The sequence below is a fragment of the Protomyctophum bolini genome (assembly GCF_963924005.1).
Source record: "Protomyctophum bolini genome assembly, chromosome: 9".
NCBI lineage: Eukaryota > Metazoa > Chordata > Actinopteri > Myctophiformes > Myctophidae > Protomyctophum > Protomyctophum bolini.
Window position 1 is genome coordinate 14,188,949 of NC_137870.1, and position 19,063 is coordinate 14,208,011.

At 46.0% G+C, this 19,063-nt stretch overlaps 1 protein-coding gene across 1 annotated transcript; it reads left to right on the plus strand.

Annotated features, from left to right (window-relative positions):
* The first annotated feature begins 488 nt into the window (after positions 1 to 488).
* On the plus strand, positions 489 to 17,329 carry fbxo46 (F-box protein 46). Its single transcript, XM_080772301.1, has 3 exons — positions 489 to 1,029; positions 11,620 to 12,274; positions 13,201 to 17,329. Exons 2-3 carry the CDS (start codon positions 11,783 to 11,785, stop codon positions 14,965 to 14,967), a joined length of 2,259 nt encoding a protein of 752 aa, XP_080628427.1. The 5' UTR covers positions 489 to 1,029; positions 11,620 to 11,782; the 3' UTR covers positions 14,968 to 17,329.
* Positions 17,330 to 19,063: the final 1,734 nt, after the last annotated feature.

Genomic DNA, 19,063 nt, shown 5'->3' on the forward strand with positions numbered 1-19,063 from the left:
TTTAATGCTATTGTTAAGTAAGTTTAGTTGATTGATTAATTGCTTTTTTTTTTTAATTGTCCAATGCACCTTTTCACTACAGCCCGTGTCAACAATTGTTGCATCTTGTAACAATGTGTATGCATGCAAGTGTGTTCTGTTTAGTGTGTGTGTGTGTGTGTGTGTGTGTGTGTGTGTGTGTGTGTGTGTGACTGTGTGTGTGTGTGTGTGTGTGTGTGTGTGTGTGTGTGTGTGTGTGTGTGTGTGTGTGTGTGTGTGTGAGAGAGTGTGTGTGTGAGAGAGAGAGAGAGAGAGAGAGAGAGAGAGAGAGAGAGAGAGAGAGAGAGAGAGAGAGAGAGAGAGCGCGCGGGGCAAGAGAGAGGGAGGGGAGTCGTGCAGGAGCCATATATGGGCACACCATCGACTCTGCGCTGCTATTGGCTGCGGGCCCTATGCAGCTGCTTGTCAACAAGATGGCCTTTCCTCCTCTGGCTGTGTTTTGACACACCGATTTATTTTGGTAGAGAGAGATAGAGAGTCCCCGAGAACACACCGTAAAAGACCCTGTCTGTCACCCTCTGAAATAGACAGCCACAGAGGCGAGCAGAGGAGGGGAGGGGGGGACTTTGTGATTAGGGCCCGTATGAATGTGTGTCTGAATCGGGACAAGTGACAGCAGCACTCACCGCCAGGCCTTCGGTAGCAACAAGCAACAACCAACCAACCAACCAGGCAAGGTTGAGCAGAAAGTAGCCGTAGCTTAATAGCTAGCTAGGTAGCTGCTGCTGCTGCTGGTGGTGGTGGTGGAGAGGCTAATGTCGTTAGCTTCCTCGGCTAGCTGCCTCAGCGACGTGGACACATCAGTGGTGGTGGTGCATGGTGGTGGTGGTGTCACCTGCTCACCAGGCAGTCAGTCACCGGGGAGAGGCTCCTGTCTGTCTGTCTGGTGTCCTGTTACCAGGAGGAGGACATCATCATCATAAGCTGCTGTCATCGATAGCCGCCAACAAGTTCCTCGTCCTGGCCTGGGGAGAGATTCACGTTACTGAGGTAAGACTGCGGGCATCACCATCATGGGACAAGTATAGTAGTAACTTAAGCTAGCATAGTAAGACTATCCCACCAACCATATAACCTAGCTACATTAGCACGTTAGCCGTATCCTCCTCAGTCCCACAGGTAACGCGATGCTAACCATTTAGCAAGCTATAGATAGCTCATAGTTGTTTGTTAATAAAAACTAACAACTATTGTTAATAAAACTACTATGAGACATCAACAGTTAGCCAGCCACCACCGGACAGGTGACTTAATGTACATATGTGGCTATGCACTGTATGTTATGTAATACATTAGTAATAGAGTATCTACTGTTAATTTGACTGAGAGGGTACAGAACTACATGTATAACAAAATTGGCTCCATTTGTTACAAATGGATATTGACACCGAGGAGTTTGTAACTGTAAGTTGCTATTGTGTTTGAAAACACCATTGTTTTTTTTTTGTCCCTTAATTTGTTTTATTTATTTTTGATTGAATCTTCCTATAGTGTACAGCAAAACAAACATACATGAAAAAGAAAAGACTTAATACATTACATAAATACAAACAAACCAAATGTACATACAGTATAAGGGTCGGTATCTGTCTCTCTAGTACTCACTCATTGAGCACTGTTTGATTGCTTTTATCTAAATTAATTTATAATCTATTTGAAGCAATCGGCTGACCAGAGATCAGTTCTGTGTGTGGACCTTCTTCTTTTGGTCTTTGAAACACCAAAACTTGCTGTCATTGCCTGTCAAGTCAACACAAGTACAACTTTATTATCCTACTATATGGTCATTACTCATTAGTGCCCTGTTGGACCAGTTGGATCTCTAACCAAACACAACTTAGGAAGCAAGCATTAATTGTTACCAGCAGTCTTTACTAGGCCTTGTTAGGTTACCATAGATATATGTTTATCTAAATTAACTATTTATGGGGTATTTTTTGTGAGGGGGAGTGCTATGGCTAATAATGTACATATGCTGTTGCTGTATGGATTTGTCTGTGAACAAAGTTAATTTAGTTACTTGACAGAGGTAACATAACTCTTAAAAAAGGGATGTTGTTACAATCTCATGGAGGAAAACTATCTGATAACCGAAACCTACATCTAAGCCTTGTTGTTTTTGAAGTGCTCATTTCAGCCCCACAATAACACTGACCTACTGTACTCTACTGTTGCATTGAAGTTGGCCTAATTATGGGGGAAACCGGCTGCGATGTTAGAGGGTGATTCTGTTAAACGTTTTATCTTCCCAAAGGGGGGTTTGAAATTGGGTCATAATAGGAAGGAACCATATAATGGCATTTAATATTAAAATGTGCTTTCAAGGCTTGTAAAAAAAAAAAAAAAGAAATTATAATGGCATCATGACAGCTCAACATGAGACATAATAACCACACACACAGAGATGCTTCCTTGTTCCTTGTACACATTCAGACCCGTCGGTCTGGCCACCTTTTCTAACTAGCCTGACAAGGAGAGGTCACTTCAGACGGTTCTGTGTTTTTTTGGGGGGGGTGAGGCAGACTGCTGGAGAGAGATGCAGTCAGCCCTATTGTTCTTTTAGACAGTTTGTAGCGGTGGCTGGCCTGCTGGCCATACTTCTGTTGTATTGTCCTCCCCGCAGACACAGAGGGAGAGGGCGAATACACACACACACACACACACACACACACACACACACACACACACACACACACACACAGAGAGGGAGAAAGGGCTTGAGTTGAGGCTTGCGAGCATGCTTGGTGATATATCACTTGCCTGCTTGTGTCCATCTCCATCCAACTGAAAGGCCCTGAAAAGAGGGGTGAGATGTCAAAGAGAAAATAAGCTGCCAGAGTGGGAGTGAAGGTGTTATAATTGTATTTTTTTCTCTCCTGGAAGAAGAAATTTGTATCTGAGATGGACAGCCGGTTGACTTTAGATAAAAGGGCAGCCTATAAAGTCTCATTAAGCCTAATCTCATACGCTCTGAAAAAGGAACTGAGCTTGACAAAGGTATGATGAGATAAGAGACGACGAATGGTCATCACTACAGCCTATCGTCTGTTGGGTGGAAACCTTGTATGTCCAAAACTGTTACTTTTCAGGATTAAAAATAATGAAAGTTGCGTTGCTTCACTCCGTATTTTGAGCTTGTAGATCTGATACTTTTGATGCTTTTGTGTGATGCTGTATGTAGTGAGAATAAACAACTCACATCCACTCTCCAAAGGTAACTGTAAACATCGGCAGTGACTGTAACTTCTTATACGATCACCAAGATAACTGAATTTATCTGATTGGTTACCCGATTTGCTCGTCTACATATGACGTAAAATTTCCTTTCATTGTCAATGGCATTTAATGTTTGTTGCCACAAATTTAGTCATATTTCAGGAATATATTATTTAAATTCTCCTTTCATTGTCAATAGCAAATGTGAGACGTGGCGGGACGATAAGCTGTATATATTAGGGAGTGCTCTACTGCTCTTATGTCATCATACATCATCTCATTCTGGCCAATCACAAATTGCCTCCACACGTTTGTCTTCAATGTTTGCGTTTACACACTTTTGTCATCAATGTTTGTTTACGCAGACCCTCAAAGCTGGACATAGGAGTCTACTGTGGCTGCCACATGAAGTCACTGCTTAAAGCAAACCTTAAAAAGTCCATGCTATAGATTTGGCTGCCACATGACGTCACGAGTGGGGGCCTCCTATGTCCAGCATATAGTGTGTGCGCACAAACTTTGTCCTACAGCTACACAAACATTAAATTGCTATGAAAGGACAATTTTACGTCGTAGTGTAAACTCAAACATTGATATGTTGTATACTGTATATAGCAGGCTTTCAACTGTCAGTAAGAAGTCGGCGATGATGTACGATGATAAGAGCACCCCTCACTTTACGCGGGTGTGATTTCTTTTCTTTTTTTCATAGACAATAGACAATGGTATAAATGGTAGTCAAAAACAAGAGGTTTCTGCCCAACAGCAATGCAGGTTTAATTTACTGAACTTGGGGAAATGTTGTTCACCTGAGACTGATAGATGTGGTTATGTTCAGTCCGTGAAGTGTGAACGTATAACCACAACGAACAACGCTGTACCAGCTTGTGCTTTATGTACGGAGATTAAAGTACAGTTTTGAGATCCATGCGTTCAGGAAGTATGTGGAACCTGTCATTGCCTGCCTGTCTGAACATTCCTACGCACTATGCAATCGGTACGCTCTCTCGTTTCCCTCATTACTTTGACCTGAGAAAAATCGTACTCTTTCCTCAGTCAATATTTTGTAGATAGACCTACCTATTGATAAAGTTCAATAGCTGACTTTTCAGGCGTGTCTCTCAATCCTAAAATAAATACCCATGGACTGTCGGAGCTTAAGACAGGACCAGACTGATGTAATCATCAGTATTATTGGCGTGTTTATTTTGGGGGTAAGGCACCAGAGCTGTGGAGTCTATAAGATAAACTAGTGTGACCCCCCCTGTCAGCTAACTTCAATGAGTTCATGGGTTTTCCTTTTAACTGTAACCCTAGACACCTCTGCTCGGTCAAACATGTGACACTCTCTGACGTGGGTTTCTATTCTCTTCTGTTCCCATAAAACACTTCAACCTGGCGCGCCTATTGTGGGCATGTCATGGTACAGTAGGTGGGAATAAAATGAATGAATCAAATAGAAAAAAGAAAAAAAATCTATAGCTCAAGCTTGTAAATGTGCTATTTTCCCTACTCAACATAAATGTATATTGTTGTGGGAAATATGAAGACTCAAATCTATATAGTATATTGTTCCATGCTAGTCTGTCTGGTCGTGTCTGTGAGCAACGACACCTTGGCCTGAAAGCCTGTCTTAATCCAATCAAGTTGTATGTAAAAGACCATGTCACACCTATTGTTTATTATGAGACCCTGCTGGGCCTGAATAGGTATCAGGTAGTTCCTGTCTCAGGAGGGGGGTGACAGCCAAGACAGTCAGGGCGTCGGGATTGTATTGTACCTTTTGTGATGGTCATGTTGATCTGTGGACCTGCTTCTGGGATATAAGAGAGGACCTAGGGAGAAGCTCAAGGGGGCTGGTGGGATGGAGACCACGACAGAGAGAATGTTGAGGGAGACAGGCTAAGCCTGCTAGACTGAGAGATGTTGTTTGCTAGTTGCTGTTCTTCTGAATAAACTTCTAAGATATACATTCACCCGGATGGGTGACAATACAAGAAAGAAACCATCAATCAATTCCAGAAGCAGTAAAAGTATATTTACAGAAAAACAGTGGAGCTACCTGCACTGTAAGTCCAGTAGTGCTTAAAGACTGAACAGGGACAACATCACTCGTCCACTTACATCCATCCTGTGTCTGATGTTCAGATCTTTGTACCTGCTATTGACACATGTGTAAAACATTTATCTGTACACTCACTCCTTTGCTTGACGTTCATTTGGGGGGGGGGGGAGACTAGTGTGGCGTGAGCCACACTAGGCTCTATACTAACAGTGGTCTGGTGGGGAGACTAGTGAGGAGACTAGTGAGCCACCTCTGCTCTATACTAACAGTGGTCTGGTGGGGAGACTAGTGAGGAGACTAGTGAGCCACCTCTGCTCTATACTAACAGTGGTCTGGTGGGGAGACTAGTGAGGAGACTAGTGAGCCACCTCTGCTCTATACTAACAGTGGTCTGGTGGGGAGACTAGTGAGGAGACTAGTGAGCCACCTCTGCTCTATACTAACAGTGGTCTGGTGGGGAGACTAGTGAGGAGACTAGTGAGCCACCTCTGCTCTATACTAACAGTGGTCTGGTGGGGAGACTAGTGAGGAGACTAGTGAGCCACCTCTGCTCTATACTAACAGTGGTCTGGTGGGGAGACTAGTGATGAGACTAGTGAGCCACCTGCTCTATAATAACAGTGGCCTGGTGAGGAGACTAGTGAGCCACCTGCTCTATAATAACAGTGGCCTGGTGAGGAGACTAGTGAGCCACCTGCTCTATAATAACAGTGGCCTGGTGAGGAGACTAGTGAGCCACCTGCTCTATAATAACAGTGGCCTGGTGAGGAGACTAGTGAGCCACCTCTGCTCTATACTAACAGTGGTCTGGTGGGGAGACTAGTGAGGAGACTAGTGAGCCACCTCTGCTAGATACTGACAGTGGCCTGTGAAATAGCTGCAGTGCCGCAGCCTGCCTCTCTGTCTTAACAGTATGCTTGGGCAGGCAGGATTACACCTATATGGGAAATGCTTAAGTGTGTGTGTGTGTGTGTGTGTGTGTGTGTGTGTGTGTGTGTGTGTGTGTGTGTGTGTGTGTGTGTGTGTGTGTGTGTGTGTGTGTGTGTGTGTGTGTGTGTGTGTGTGTGTGTGTGTGTGTGTGTGTGTGTGTGTGTGTGTGTGTGTTTAGAACCAGTATTAATGTGTATAGCACAGGTGAAGTGTGAAGTCCACATACCAGGCAGCTCTGACAGTGTGATAAAACCGGTTCTGGAAACGCTTCCAAATGTGATGGGACACTACCGGCTGAGACTTTGAATGTTTGAATATCAGCTAACTGGGACTGATGATTTCTACACTGAGCAGCTTCCGAGTCCCGTTAACGACCACTTAAACCCTGTACTTTGTTGAGTCAACTGGCATCCCCCAAGGGTTTAAACTGGGCCCTCTTCTTTTCCCCTCTCTACACCAAATGTCTTCACCGAAAATAGCCGATCTACTAGCTCAACACCAGCACAACACTGAATCCCTGTTTAGGATATTGTAGGCAACATTTTTATAAAAATGGTGCGGAAATGTTTGCGGCGCACCACCGCCATGCAGCTTAGTTATGACATGCGACTTAAGTGGTTCATTCACAGGGTAAGCCCACCCCAAGTATTTTTATTCTGGACCACTACAGTATGAAAACCACTTAAAGATTGCGTGCTCTTACAGCACACACATCAAATTCGAGACTGTGTGTCTCTCACCACACACACACACTCACACTTTGTGTGTGTGTGTTTGTAACCATCTTGTGTCGGGAGGGCTCAGTGAGTAGGAGTGATTGAATAAAGCCGTTGAGATGGGGACTGATGATGTCTCTGCCAGTGTATGTACCCGTCAATTGACGGTCACAATTATTATGCAATTGCAATCATTTTGTGCAATCGTCATAAACTCATCATTGATTCCGATGTGGTAAAGGGCAAACGGAAGTGTATTTTTTATATGTTTAATTGCCCCAAAAAATGTTAATCGCAATTATTTGTATGACAATTTAATGGTCAAGAGAAATGCCATGATGGCTGCCAGCCCTGCCCCTCATCATGCCCCTCTGCCCCTCATCATGCCCCTCAGCCCTGCCCCTCATCATGCCCCTCTGCCCCTCATCATGCTGACACACACCGCAGTGGACAGCCTGCTCTCTTTTTATGATCCCATCTAATCTGTCAGGAGAGAGAGAGAGTGAGTGATGCAGGGAGGGAGGGAGGGAGGCAGGCAGGCAGGGGGGAACATAGTGTGAAGAGAGGTCAAATGGAGAGACGGAGAGAGAGAGACAGGAAAAGCATTCAGCTGCATTTTCCCCTCACAACAGTGTAATTTGCCTGTTCTTAGCCCCAGTGGTTTCTGTGTGATTATGGAAGAAGCATTTTGCGCGCCACACTGTGTGGGTGGCGTTTGCTTTTTTTTTTTTTTTTACACCTTTTCAACCATTCCATTTAGTCCTGAAGGCAAAAGGCAACAGCCTTTATATTGTGCCACACAGGGAAGCAAAAAGAGACTGGTTTCATGCCCCCTGGACCGACCGAGGACACTGGCCAAAAAGTTACTCTACTACACTGTAATGTATTGGTTACATTTATAGTGTATATTCCTTCTCTTGCCCAGAGTTAAATGAGCTAACACTCTGGATTTTACAGTGTAGTAGTGGAAACCAATCGTATAAAATAATATGGAATAAAACATGCTATGGACAAGTGTAATTTGGGCAGACGCCCTAACTTGAATATACTCCAATATTGACGGTTACTACAGTATGCTCCGAATGGAATGAAGCTGCTCTTGAATTACCATCTCAGTGGAACAGACGGCAAGTCCAGGCATGCTATTAAAGAGTTCAAAACTGTAGCATGCAGACAGTATTTGATAGCAGAAGGGATGATTTAGTCAAAAAATGCTTTTAGTTAAAGCAGCACTATGTCCCTTTCTTTATAAAAAATGTAATTGTATCCAGTCTGTATAGTAGTGTTGCGACAAAACGAATGACGTCATATCACCTTCATATAAGGTGCAGAGAATGAACGGGATCAAAGTACAGCGTTGGCACACCAATTCGAAGTATAAGAAAGGAGGTCTAAAGGTAGACCTTCGACTCAAACGTGACCAGATCCGTTCCCTCCCCAGCTCCTAAGAAAAATACTGATCCTTAAGCTATAAGGCCTCCCCGAATACGAGCCCTTTATAGACTCCTCTGATGGTTCCCTACGTACATAGAATAATCTCGGTTATAAGTAGAGTTGTATTTTGTCCCCCTGCTCTTCTATGGACACACTTAGATCGTGTCAAAAGATCATGTCGCACTTAGACACAGGATCTGACACAAATGTTGACCTGATGGTCAAGATTAAATGTATCCCTTGAGCAAGCAGGCCAATGGTAAACAAACATGTCAGCACAACACAAACCGGGTTCAAATCCAGGGTAGAAGAGGAAAGTAACAGTGCAGCGTTAAGTGCACAAATTGACACATGCATGTACTGTACGTCCATAGTGATATCTACGACATAAATTATTTGTATTTTGTGATATTGGTTGATTGTTCTCAGTTTACTAGTAAGAACACTTGTTTTATCACTTTACTGAATGCTGTAACTCAGTGGTTCTCAAACGTTTGCATGTCCCGGACCCCTAAATGAACCCATTGACGCCTGGTGCAACCTACTGTATACGTTGTTCTACCTTTGATGCCGGCACGCTCTCTGTGTCTCATCAGCTATTGCGTGATACATGTAGCAACATAACTATTTAAAAAAAGAATGAATCAGAATTTGAAGGTTTTCAGAAACCTTAGGTCAGGGGTTCCCAGATTCGGCCTCGGGCATCAATTTAATGTGTATTTGGCTTTATCTGAAAAAAGGTCAAAGAATGTCAATTGTTTTTGAAAATGGCTGATGTATATAGGGCCCTGGGGAGTTACAGCCCCAGGATCCATTTGGTTCCTAACTATAGATAATTTATCTGGGGACCCCCTGGAACCCCCTCAAGGACCCCTGGGGGTCCCTGGACCCCAGTTTGAGAACCAATGCTGTAACTGATGTTGAACTGCTATCATAGTCGATGAAAATAAGTTCTGACCCTGAATACTTGGCTTTCATAAGCTCTGAAGACTGGATTAGGTGAAATGTGTTGTATAATGTACTGTATAATGTGCCCGTGTGCCTAAAGTCAGATAGGGAATATGAGCTGGCTTATTTATTTTGGGATTTTCTATAGGCTACGTAAGTCCTTCACAATGACCATATGAGCAATTGTAGCCTATTGTAACGCATGGGATTCGAACTCGGGCCTCCCACGTGAAAGTCCAACTCATTTTGCAGTCGTTGTAAATAGCTATCTGGACGTGTGAATCTTTTTACAATAACGTTGTTTTTCAGAAAGGAAGCCATTGAAGGTTAAAAGGGGTTAAAAAGGGGTCTTAATGCTTTCAACTAGACTAGAATTATTAATGTAACTGTACAAGTGTCCATGACAAAGATAATATGATGCGGAGACTATAAAGACTATTTTTATCATTATTATTGAAGGTGTTAACAGTCCATTTGCTCAGTACAATATTTCGGGGGCATAAAGAATGTGTGCAGGGTTGAGTACGTTGAATCTAGTTTGCATTACTACGATCTCTAATGGAGGATTTAGTTGACACAATGAAATAAAATGGCGATAGTATTCAGTGTGGGGCAGTAGCTTGGTTTTTGCAAGGAAATGAGACTTTATTGTTTTTTCTTGTCTCAGATAGGTTCAAACACTGCTACGACAGAGGGACACAGTATAACTCTATGGGGACACAAAAGCGACACAATCAGTAGGACACGGAAGTGGCTCTGGAGGAGGTGCTTACGCTTACGGCTTAAATACTCCATAGATAGATGAATCCACGGGGCGGTGCCCTGGAGGCCAGCTGGAGGCAATCAATGCTGCGGTGTCAAGTGATGCTTAGTTTGACATCGCAGCTATGATTGCCTACAGGCACTGCTCCGCGGATTCGTCTATATACAAACGCAATTGGCTGTGTTCGGGGGAGGGAAGCCAGGCGGGGAAGGAGATGTATGTCGCTGATACAACCTACAGGCTGGGGCGACGCCTGTCCCTCCAGTGGGAATGTTGAATGAGAGGAGTAGCTAGGACGGAGGGCGTTGTGTCCTCCGGGTGGGGGCTCCACGCTGGCAGGTGAGCCAGGGGGATACATACAACGGTGGCAACAGAAATGTGTGGGGAGAAATAAAAGAACGTATCGTTGCCATCGGGCAGAAAACTATGCATATTTTAACTAAATTAATGCCTTATACTTGCTCATGCTACAGCGTCACACAAAAGTAACCGATTGAGATAAATCCGTGTGTAAAGATGCTTCTGTGTGTAAATACAGAGACGATTCCTTAATGACGGTCGTAGGCTCAAGCTGTCTCTCGCCACGGGCCTTTTAAATCGGTCGCGACGTTACCACATGTCTCCTTCTGCCTTAAGCATGCCGTCATGCGTGCACGTTCCTGGCAGCACCTACTGCTGGCACAGTGCGTGACACAGCAGCAAAGCATTCTGGGTATAGCGTAAAAGGCTTTCCCCGGTAGCTTGTACTATGGACTCCCCTGGGCAGGGAGAGATGGGTGAGGGAGGGAAGCACTACTACCAACCCCACCCTACCTCCTGCTGATGGCTAAAAATAGGCCCAGCATTTGCCCTGCCTGCCCCTCCCCGTGTTGACTCTCCTATTAGGCAAGTCCTCTTTGAAGCAGTGTGAGAATCCATTTCGTGCTTTGGTGTTTCCCCCCCCATCCCACCCCTCTCATGATCAGGCAGCCTGAAATGGAAGCCTTTAATTTGATTGAGATGCTCTGACGCGAGAGAATTGATCTTACAGTAAAGCAGCAAATGTAATGGTTATTACGTTTGGCCAAAGGAGGAGACTGGCTGCTAGAATGGAACACAGTTCTCTTAGCCACTTAAGACTTATACTGTACTTTGTTACAATACTTATCGTATATTACCACTTACCAGTCCTAAATCAAACTCAAACTTATAAACTCTCATTGCTGTATCATCTGCTTGCTGTAGATTTAGGTTTAGATTTAGAATCTTCTAGTGTTGTTAAAGGAGACTGGGTTGTCCTACACACTACGTCTATTTCACAAGCTCATTTTGCAAGCATTCACAACCTCAGTTGATCATTGATCCAGTCCCACTCACACACACGTGTGGTGTTATCACTCCGTATCGCTCCATTTGGATGTCAGAGGCGTTTCTAATGTGGTACTATCGTCTGTTATCTGCTCTTGTTAATCCCTTCCTTCTCTTCTGTGTGTCCCCTGTTTCCTCCACTCCCCTCTCTGTGGGTCCAGATTGTACGCCAAGTTGTTCCTGTGGAGTCGGCGAGGCAGACTGACTGCACCCGCCAGGTTGGCGCGGGGGAACGAGGAGGAGAGGGAGGTAGAATGACAGGTCTGGCTCTCAGTGCTTGCTGGCCAGCCTAGATGCCGATATGCCCTGGTGGTTCGTTCCCTGATGGACCGAGACACCTTCTCCCACATCCGCCTTTGGTGCCCGCGCCCCTTTGGCACCTACTCCCAGAACAAGGCTCGCAGCGGCGGCGGTGGGGGGTCGGGGCCGCAGGGCGCCCCCTCGCTCTGCAAGGCTGAGCCCTCGCCGGGGGGCATAAGGTCGCTGGATGGAAGTGGAGCCGTAGAGATGATGCTGGGAGGGCAGGAGGAGGAGGAGGATGGAGAAGAGGAGGAGGATGCGGGCTCAGAGTCAGAGAACACTCCCCCTGCCCCCGAACTGGGCTCTGAGTCCATGGCCCCTCCTCCTCCTCCGCCATCGTCCTCCTGTCCTCCTGGCCCTCCCTCGCCGCCCTCTTCCGGGGCACAGATGGAGGACGGCCGCGTGCTGCTGGACACCTGGTACGTCATTAAGCCAGGAAACACCAAGGAGAAGATCGCCTTCTTTGTAGCCCATCAGTTCAGTGGAGCAGGGCTGCCCAGAACCAGCGCCATGAAGGTAAGCAAAGGAGCTCCACATTCATCTAGACCACATTCATCTAGACCAGTGCTTCAAAGGAGCTGCCACATCCATCTAGACCAGTGCTTCAAAGGAGCTGCCACATTCATCTATACCAGTGCTTCAAAGGAGCTGCCACATCCATCTAGACCAGTGCTTCTCAAACCTTTTAAATGAGCTGCCACATCCATCTAGACCAGTGCTTCTCAAACCTTTTAATGTCAAGGAGGACCCCCAAATTGATATATATTTGGATGCAGATCCCCATCTGATAATTCTTTGTTTTAAAGCATAAAATACTGTGTATAAGTTGGCTGAATGATGGGTGTGAACTGTGAAGGCTCCAAAATAGACAAAAGTCTAGGAATTCCACTTCCTCAAAACCAACAGTTCTTTGATATATTAACAAGTGCAAGCCAGGCCCAGGCAAACACAATAGTTTGGCTAACTATTAATAAAGACTTTCAATAAGACAAATGCTGATGAATGCCAAAACCGTTTGTCTGAGACTGCTCCTGTGATAAATCAAAGAAAAATGACCTGCAGAGTGCGGACTGTTTTCTCAGACAGTTTGCTTTCGCAGCTTAGACTTAGAGCACACTTTGCTCCAGACTTCTGTCCCACAGTATTTTAACTTGAAGACAAAGACAAAATAACTACGGCGGTGCTGTATCAGACAATGTTGTCTCCGTTAGGTGGAAACCTGACCATTTAGGTGCCCTGCTCATAATGTCATTGTGGTATTTTTGTGGCATTTTCCATAAAACCATCTTGGTCTCGGATATTTTATAAAAGCAAAGGTTTAAAGCCGCAGTCTGTGATTTCTTCACATAGGACATGGCCATGCACATGTTCTTCATTCATGAGATTTTATTTTTGCTTTAATCTGTGGTTTTGAAATAAAAGACTACATTTCTGTATTGCAGGTGAAAGGTAACTGGGCGACGGACTGCAGCAAGGCCAAACGACGGAGACGCTGCTCTTCCTATGACCCTCCCACCCGCACCCAGACCTCATCGGACCCCCACCTCAATCAGGACCCCTCCGCCCTGGCCCCTGAGGCTCTGCCCAGCCCCGAACAGCTCTCGGGGGTGAGTGAGACGGACCTGCTGTCTGTGGCCGAAATGGTGGCTCTGGTGGAACAGAGGACGGCCATGGCTCTCCAGGGGATGGTGGCCGTTCAGGGGAGCCAGCAGCATGCCCAACACACCCTCCTGCGGAGCACGGTGTCCGACCCCACTCCCATGATGTTCCTCTCGGAGGACTCTGATCCCCAGGATGCCCCTTCCTCTCCCATCCGGACAGACCAGGAGCTGGAGGAGGAGGAGGAGGAGGCGGAGAAGCAGGAATCCTGCAGGGTGGCACAGGCCATCGCGCACTTTGAATCCCAGAACCTGGAGGGCCGGCTGCTTCAGCCGGCCTCCGGTTGTTCCGGAAATGGAACGGACTGCTCCGGCCAGGACCGAGAGAGGCAGCCTCGGGTAGGGGTGGAGTCGGCCCCGCCTCCGCCCCCCGCCCACGGCCGCGGCGAGGTTCGGATAGCCTTCCGGGTGTCCAGCCTGAGCCTGGACCCCAGGTCCCAGTCGGAACCCGCCGGCAGGCCTCGCTGTATGTTCATGAGCTGTGGCGGCGGGGCCAGCCAGGCGGGGGCCAGAGCCAAAGAGAAGATCACGTGTGACCTGTACCAACTGGTCAGCCCGTCCTCCAGAGACCCCGGCGCGCTGCTGCTCGCACCCCCCAAACAGGACGGAGACCACCTCCACCACCACTCGGACAGCCCGGACCCGGCCCAGGACCTCTCCTCCTCCGGGGGGGAGAAAAAGGCGGGCAGCGGCATGAGCGTGGGGAGGGAGAGGGAGAGGGTGACGGGCTTCCACGTGGAAGTGGTGGTGACCGGCGCCGTGGACCAGTGTGTGTTTTACGGAAAGGACAGCACAGAGAATGTCCAGGAGGAGACGGTGTGTTTCGCCATGCCCGGCGGGGGAGGGGGCGGTGGCGTGGTGGGTAGCTCCACGGACCCCTCAGCCGACGACCCCCCTCCTCCTGGCCAGCTGTTCTTCCTGCAGGAGGACGGCAAGGCGGCGGGCGTGTCGGGAATGTGCTCTCTGGACTGCGGCGGCAACAGCGCCGCGGCGGGGGGCGAGCGGATGAACGCGCGGCCCGACTCGCCCCTGGTGGACGACTGCTCGGACCCGTCACTGTGCCGCCTGTACCGCCACGTCTCCCACGACTTCCTGGAGATCCGCTTCCAGATCCAGCGGCTGCTGGAGCCGCGCCAGTACATGCTGCTGCTGCCCGACCACATCATGGTCAACATCTTCAGTCACCTGCCCACACGCGCGCTGGCCGCCCTCAAGTGCACCTGCCACGACTTCAAGGCGCTGATCGAGACGTTTGGCGTGCGCGCCGTGGACTCGCGCTGGAACCAGGACCCGCTGTACCGCGACGATCCCTGCAAGCAGTGCAAGCGGCAGTACGAGCGCGGGGACGTGTCGCTGTGCCGCTGGCACCCCAAACCTTACCACCACGACCTGCCTTACGGACGCTCCTACTGGATGTGCTGCCGGCGCACGGACAAGGACACGCCGGGCTGCCGTGTGGGCCTGCACGACAACAACTGGGTGCAGCAGCCCGCCGACAGCTCGCAGCCCGTCCGCGCCAAGAGGGAGGACAGGAGAGACGAGGCCAGGTAGAGGAGGTGGAGCGGACCTCCTCTCTCTCCCTCTGTGGGTTCAGGGGGAGGAATGGAGACTGAAAGGATTTGGCACTCCTTTGTTTCACAGCGCGGAGGAGAAGAGGTGCTACTCTCTTCTTTTAAACCCTCCGTCTGTTTTTGTCTCCTCCCCCCGTTCTCTCTGTGCTCTGATGGTGGCACATGTGGACAGGTGTTTGTGTGTGTGTGTGTGTGTGTGTGTGTGTGTGTGTGTATATATATACCAGGGTTGGGGTCTGCTCCTGTGGCTCTGTTGTCAGCTCTCTGCCTCTGTGCTGTATTCAAGTCTAATTCCATACTTGGTTGTTGGTTAACTTTCACGTGAAAACTATGTATTTCATTGAGATAAAGCGTTCATAAATGTGACACATGTAACAGTAAATTCCCTAGAGCTTAACTCCCGCTGTAGCCAGTACATACCTGTTCTATATATCCAGGAATAATCCATGTCAGCTGTACAATGGTTCTTTTTCAGGAACTTGGCTTACAAAGTGGTCCTTAAAGGATCTGAGTTTTTTCAGTGATAGAATGTTTGACATTTACAGTGTGATTGTATAGAGCTAAGCCCGTTGTACACGATTGCCACTCATATCTTGTCCTGCGCCCGTCGAGGTTCTTTTGTGTTTCTCTGAATGTGCTGTAATGTTGTGTTCTGAATGAACGGGCCCCTGATAATGCTGCTGAAATCATTGCCTATGTCACTGATAACATTAATAGCCATACTGTTTGGTCACTGACGGGCACCCTCTCTTCCCCCCTCGTCTCTTCGCCATAATTGTTTGAGCTGACCCCAACCTTGTTAATGAAACCACACCGCAGAGCCGCCCGAGGACTTTTCCTGGTTTACTGAGAATTATGGGAGTTTCTTGAATGACACTAAGAAATAGTGCGAGGTGGAGGGGAAAAGGCGCAATTTGATGTCACTTTGCAAAGGCCTGATGTCACTTTGTATGAAGGTTTGATTGACATGCTTGTTTATCTATTTTCATTATTTTTAATTGGGGTGTGTGTGTAAGAGAATGTTTGCTGTTATATTCCTGTTTTGTTTGTCTTTCGTTTTTATTTTTTCCTTGAGGAATGTTTTGTTATCGCTCCGAGATTGTCTCCTGCAAAATGATTTTATTTTCTATGCGTGATGGTTTCAGACCCTCAACCCCATCTTCTTTCCTCTGTTCCCTCTCTCCTCCATTTTTCTTTTTCAAAGCCATGGGTCTTGCTTGTTGAAACAGGTGAAAACCAACCACTTAACCACAAACACTACACCAGCCTCCATCCAGCCTTAACCCCCACTCCAGAAAAGATTATATAATTCGTAACCTGCTCCCTATGAGAATTAAATATCAGACACCATCATACGATGGCATTGAGCTTAGTATAAAATCATCTGTCAGGTGGAATGTATGTATGAGGTTATACAGTTATGTCCAAAACCTTTACTTTTCAGGATAAAAATTTGCAGATCGCAGATCCGCAAGCTGATACTTTTCTTTCGTGGCGCTGTAGTAAGAGGGCGTTGATTAAAAAACATACACACTTATAATCTAGATATACGAGGTTTCTGCCCGACAACAACGAAACTATAAATGAAGCATGAGATTCTTAATGGGGACTAGGGACTCCTTGGTGCTACTGTAGGCTGCCTGGTGAATGGGGACTAGGGACTCCTTGGTGCTACTGTAGGCTGCCTGGTGACTATATTGTTGTCGGTCAGCCAGAAACCTCTTATCTCTATATAGGGTATGTGACTATGTGCGTGACATCGACATCATACCAGGAAGTTATGCAGGAAGACCTATACTGAGTGGCAAAAAAAATCTTTCTGGCCTGGACAGCCCATACGTCCAAACAGAAAAGTCCTATCTGATTGCATTTAATGATGTTAAACTCACACTGCCACTCACTTTATGCATGTGCATACCCTCTATTTGGACTGTTTGTGTTTTTTCACCCTGTACATTTTATCAAACTACAGCGTCACTCAAAAGTAGCAGATCTACAAGCTTGAAACGTGATGTCGTGCGTTTTGGACATACAGTATGTCCAGTGCAGAGCCTATATTTTCAATATTAAACCTCCCTCACCGCTTTTCCCTGCTTTCACCCCCTCCCCCCTCCCTCCCTCCCTCAGCACACACAAGTCACACATACACACCTACAACTGGACAACATGCGTAAAAAGGACTGTTGTGAAGAATGCTGTTGAAAACTGCATGGAGGGGGGGGAAAAAAGGAAGGTGGGGTGAGGCATTGGGAGACCACTGTAGGTTTCAGAACATGTACAATGCTAATGGCAAATAAATGCTTAAAATACCAAGTGATTATTAAACTGGATATCTGGTTGAACTGCCTGGTTTTACTGGTGTTCCTTCCTTATACTGTACATTTGTGTTGTTGTGTTTTTGGCTCCACGTTTTTGTGCCGTTTTTAATTTTACTTTTTGTTAGAATTTACATTGAGCAGAATAACACGTCTCGGTAACCAATCTAGGCATTTAGCAGACGCTCTTAATCCAGAGCGACTTGCAGTAAGCAAGAACAAAAACCTGGTAATACATAAAAAATAGTCATATCTATGTGTCTATCCAATGAAACTATAAGTGTATACAATAGACTCATAGAGTGTCTACATAAAGTGCTATTGAGTTCCATAAATTGAGCCTATGATTACGCAAGTGCTATGGGCTAAAATGGAGTAGAATTCTTGGATCATAATTATGGTATGTCAAACTATGACATCTGAGACAGTGGATCTTCCAATAATCTTCCAAGTGTGGGCAGCATCATAACATGTGTAATTGGGCTACCTTCTGTTATTTTACACCTTTGGCACATGGCAGAAATATTCCCATCAGTTTTGTGTAATTTGAGCGGATTAAATGACGTTCTGTAAAAATGTTTAATTTATTTTTGAGCAGCACAATAGTATGACGAAGTAAAACATCTTAAGTGGTTAAAGGCCGGCCTCCCCAATAAACATTGAAACTCAGTCCAAAGAGCCTAGGTAAAAGCAATGCTCAAAAAATACACTTCTATATAACAAAAACCAGGAAATTATCATAAAAAGCTGTAAAAAAGGGGGGAGAAAACACCTTACAGTATAATCAGTGCCAAACGGTTATCAGGAACTTACACAGGTCATTTTACAAAGGGAAATGTTCCAGTATGAAAAGCTACTCCTAGATAATTAGGGCACTCAGTGGCTGCAGTGGCCTGAAGTGGTAAGAGAATATATTTAAGCTACAGTACAGTGGTCATATAGTGTTTTGCACACACAGCAGGAGATTAGAGTCAAAGCATTTAGTCCACGCTATAGATACCGTAGGAGTAACTCCTGTGTAGTCTCTCTGTGTGTGTGTGTGTGTGTGTGTGTGTCAATTCATAGGCTACTACATGTAGCCAATGGTATAAGGGTGTAACAATAGTAACTGCATCGAAAAATAAATTTTAATTTCAAGAAGTGTATTGAAATGGAAACTTAATATATTGTATTTTTTCACTTTGTATCGTATCATATCATGTCGTTTTGAGATGCAAATAATCGGTATCGAATCGTGCAGGTTTGTCCATAATTTGCCAGAGAATCACTATGTTTACTTTATATCCATAATAATACATGTTTCCCTTTAAAAGACTTGCTCTATCCACATGTTTCACACAGATTCCATGTCTTTGCTAAATAGTTACGGTATCGAATTTAAATCATTGAATCGTATCGAATCGCCATGAATGAACCAATATAGTCCATGTATCGTATCGTCAACCATGTATCGTATCACTGTTAAAATGTATCGTTACACCCCTAGTATATAGGCTGTGTTTGTGTGCATGCACATGCAAATCTGCACTATACCCAAATGAAGTCTTTATTCCCTACTTGTTTAAAAAGCAGGTGGCTTGCGCACATCCAGTTCCTGGCTGGTGCTGGACTAAAGGTAGATACATGAATGAACACAAACACCAATAAGTGACATGACAATAAATATGAATAACCACCACAGCAAGCAAGTTTACAATAAGGCAACACAGTTGAACAATTTCAAGAAAACTTCCTGGTTTTTAGCTTGTTACAGACTGTTTT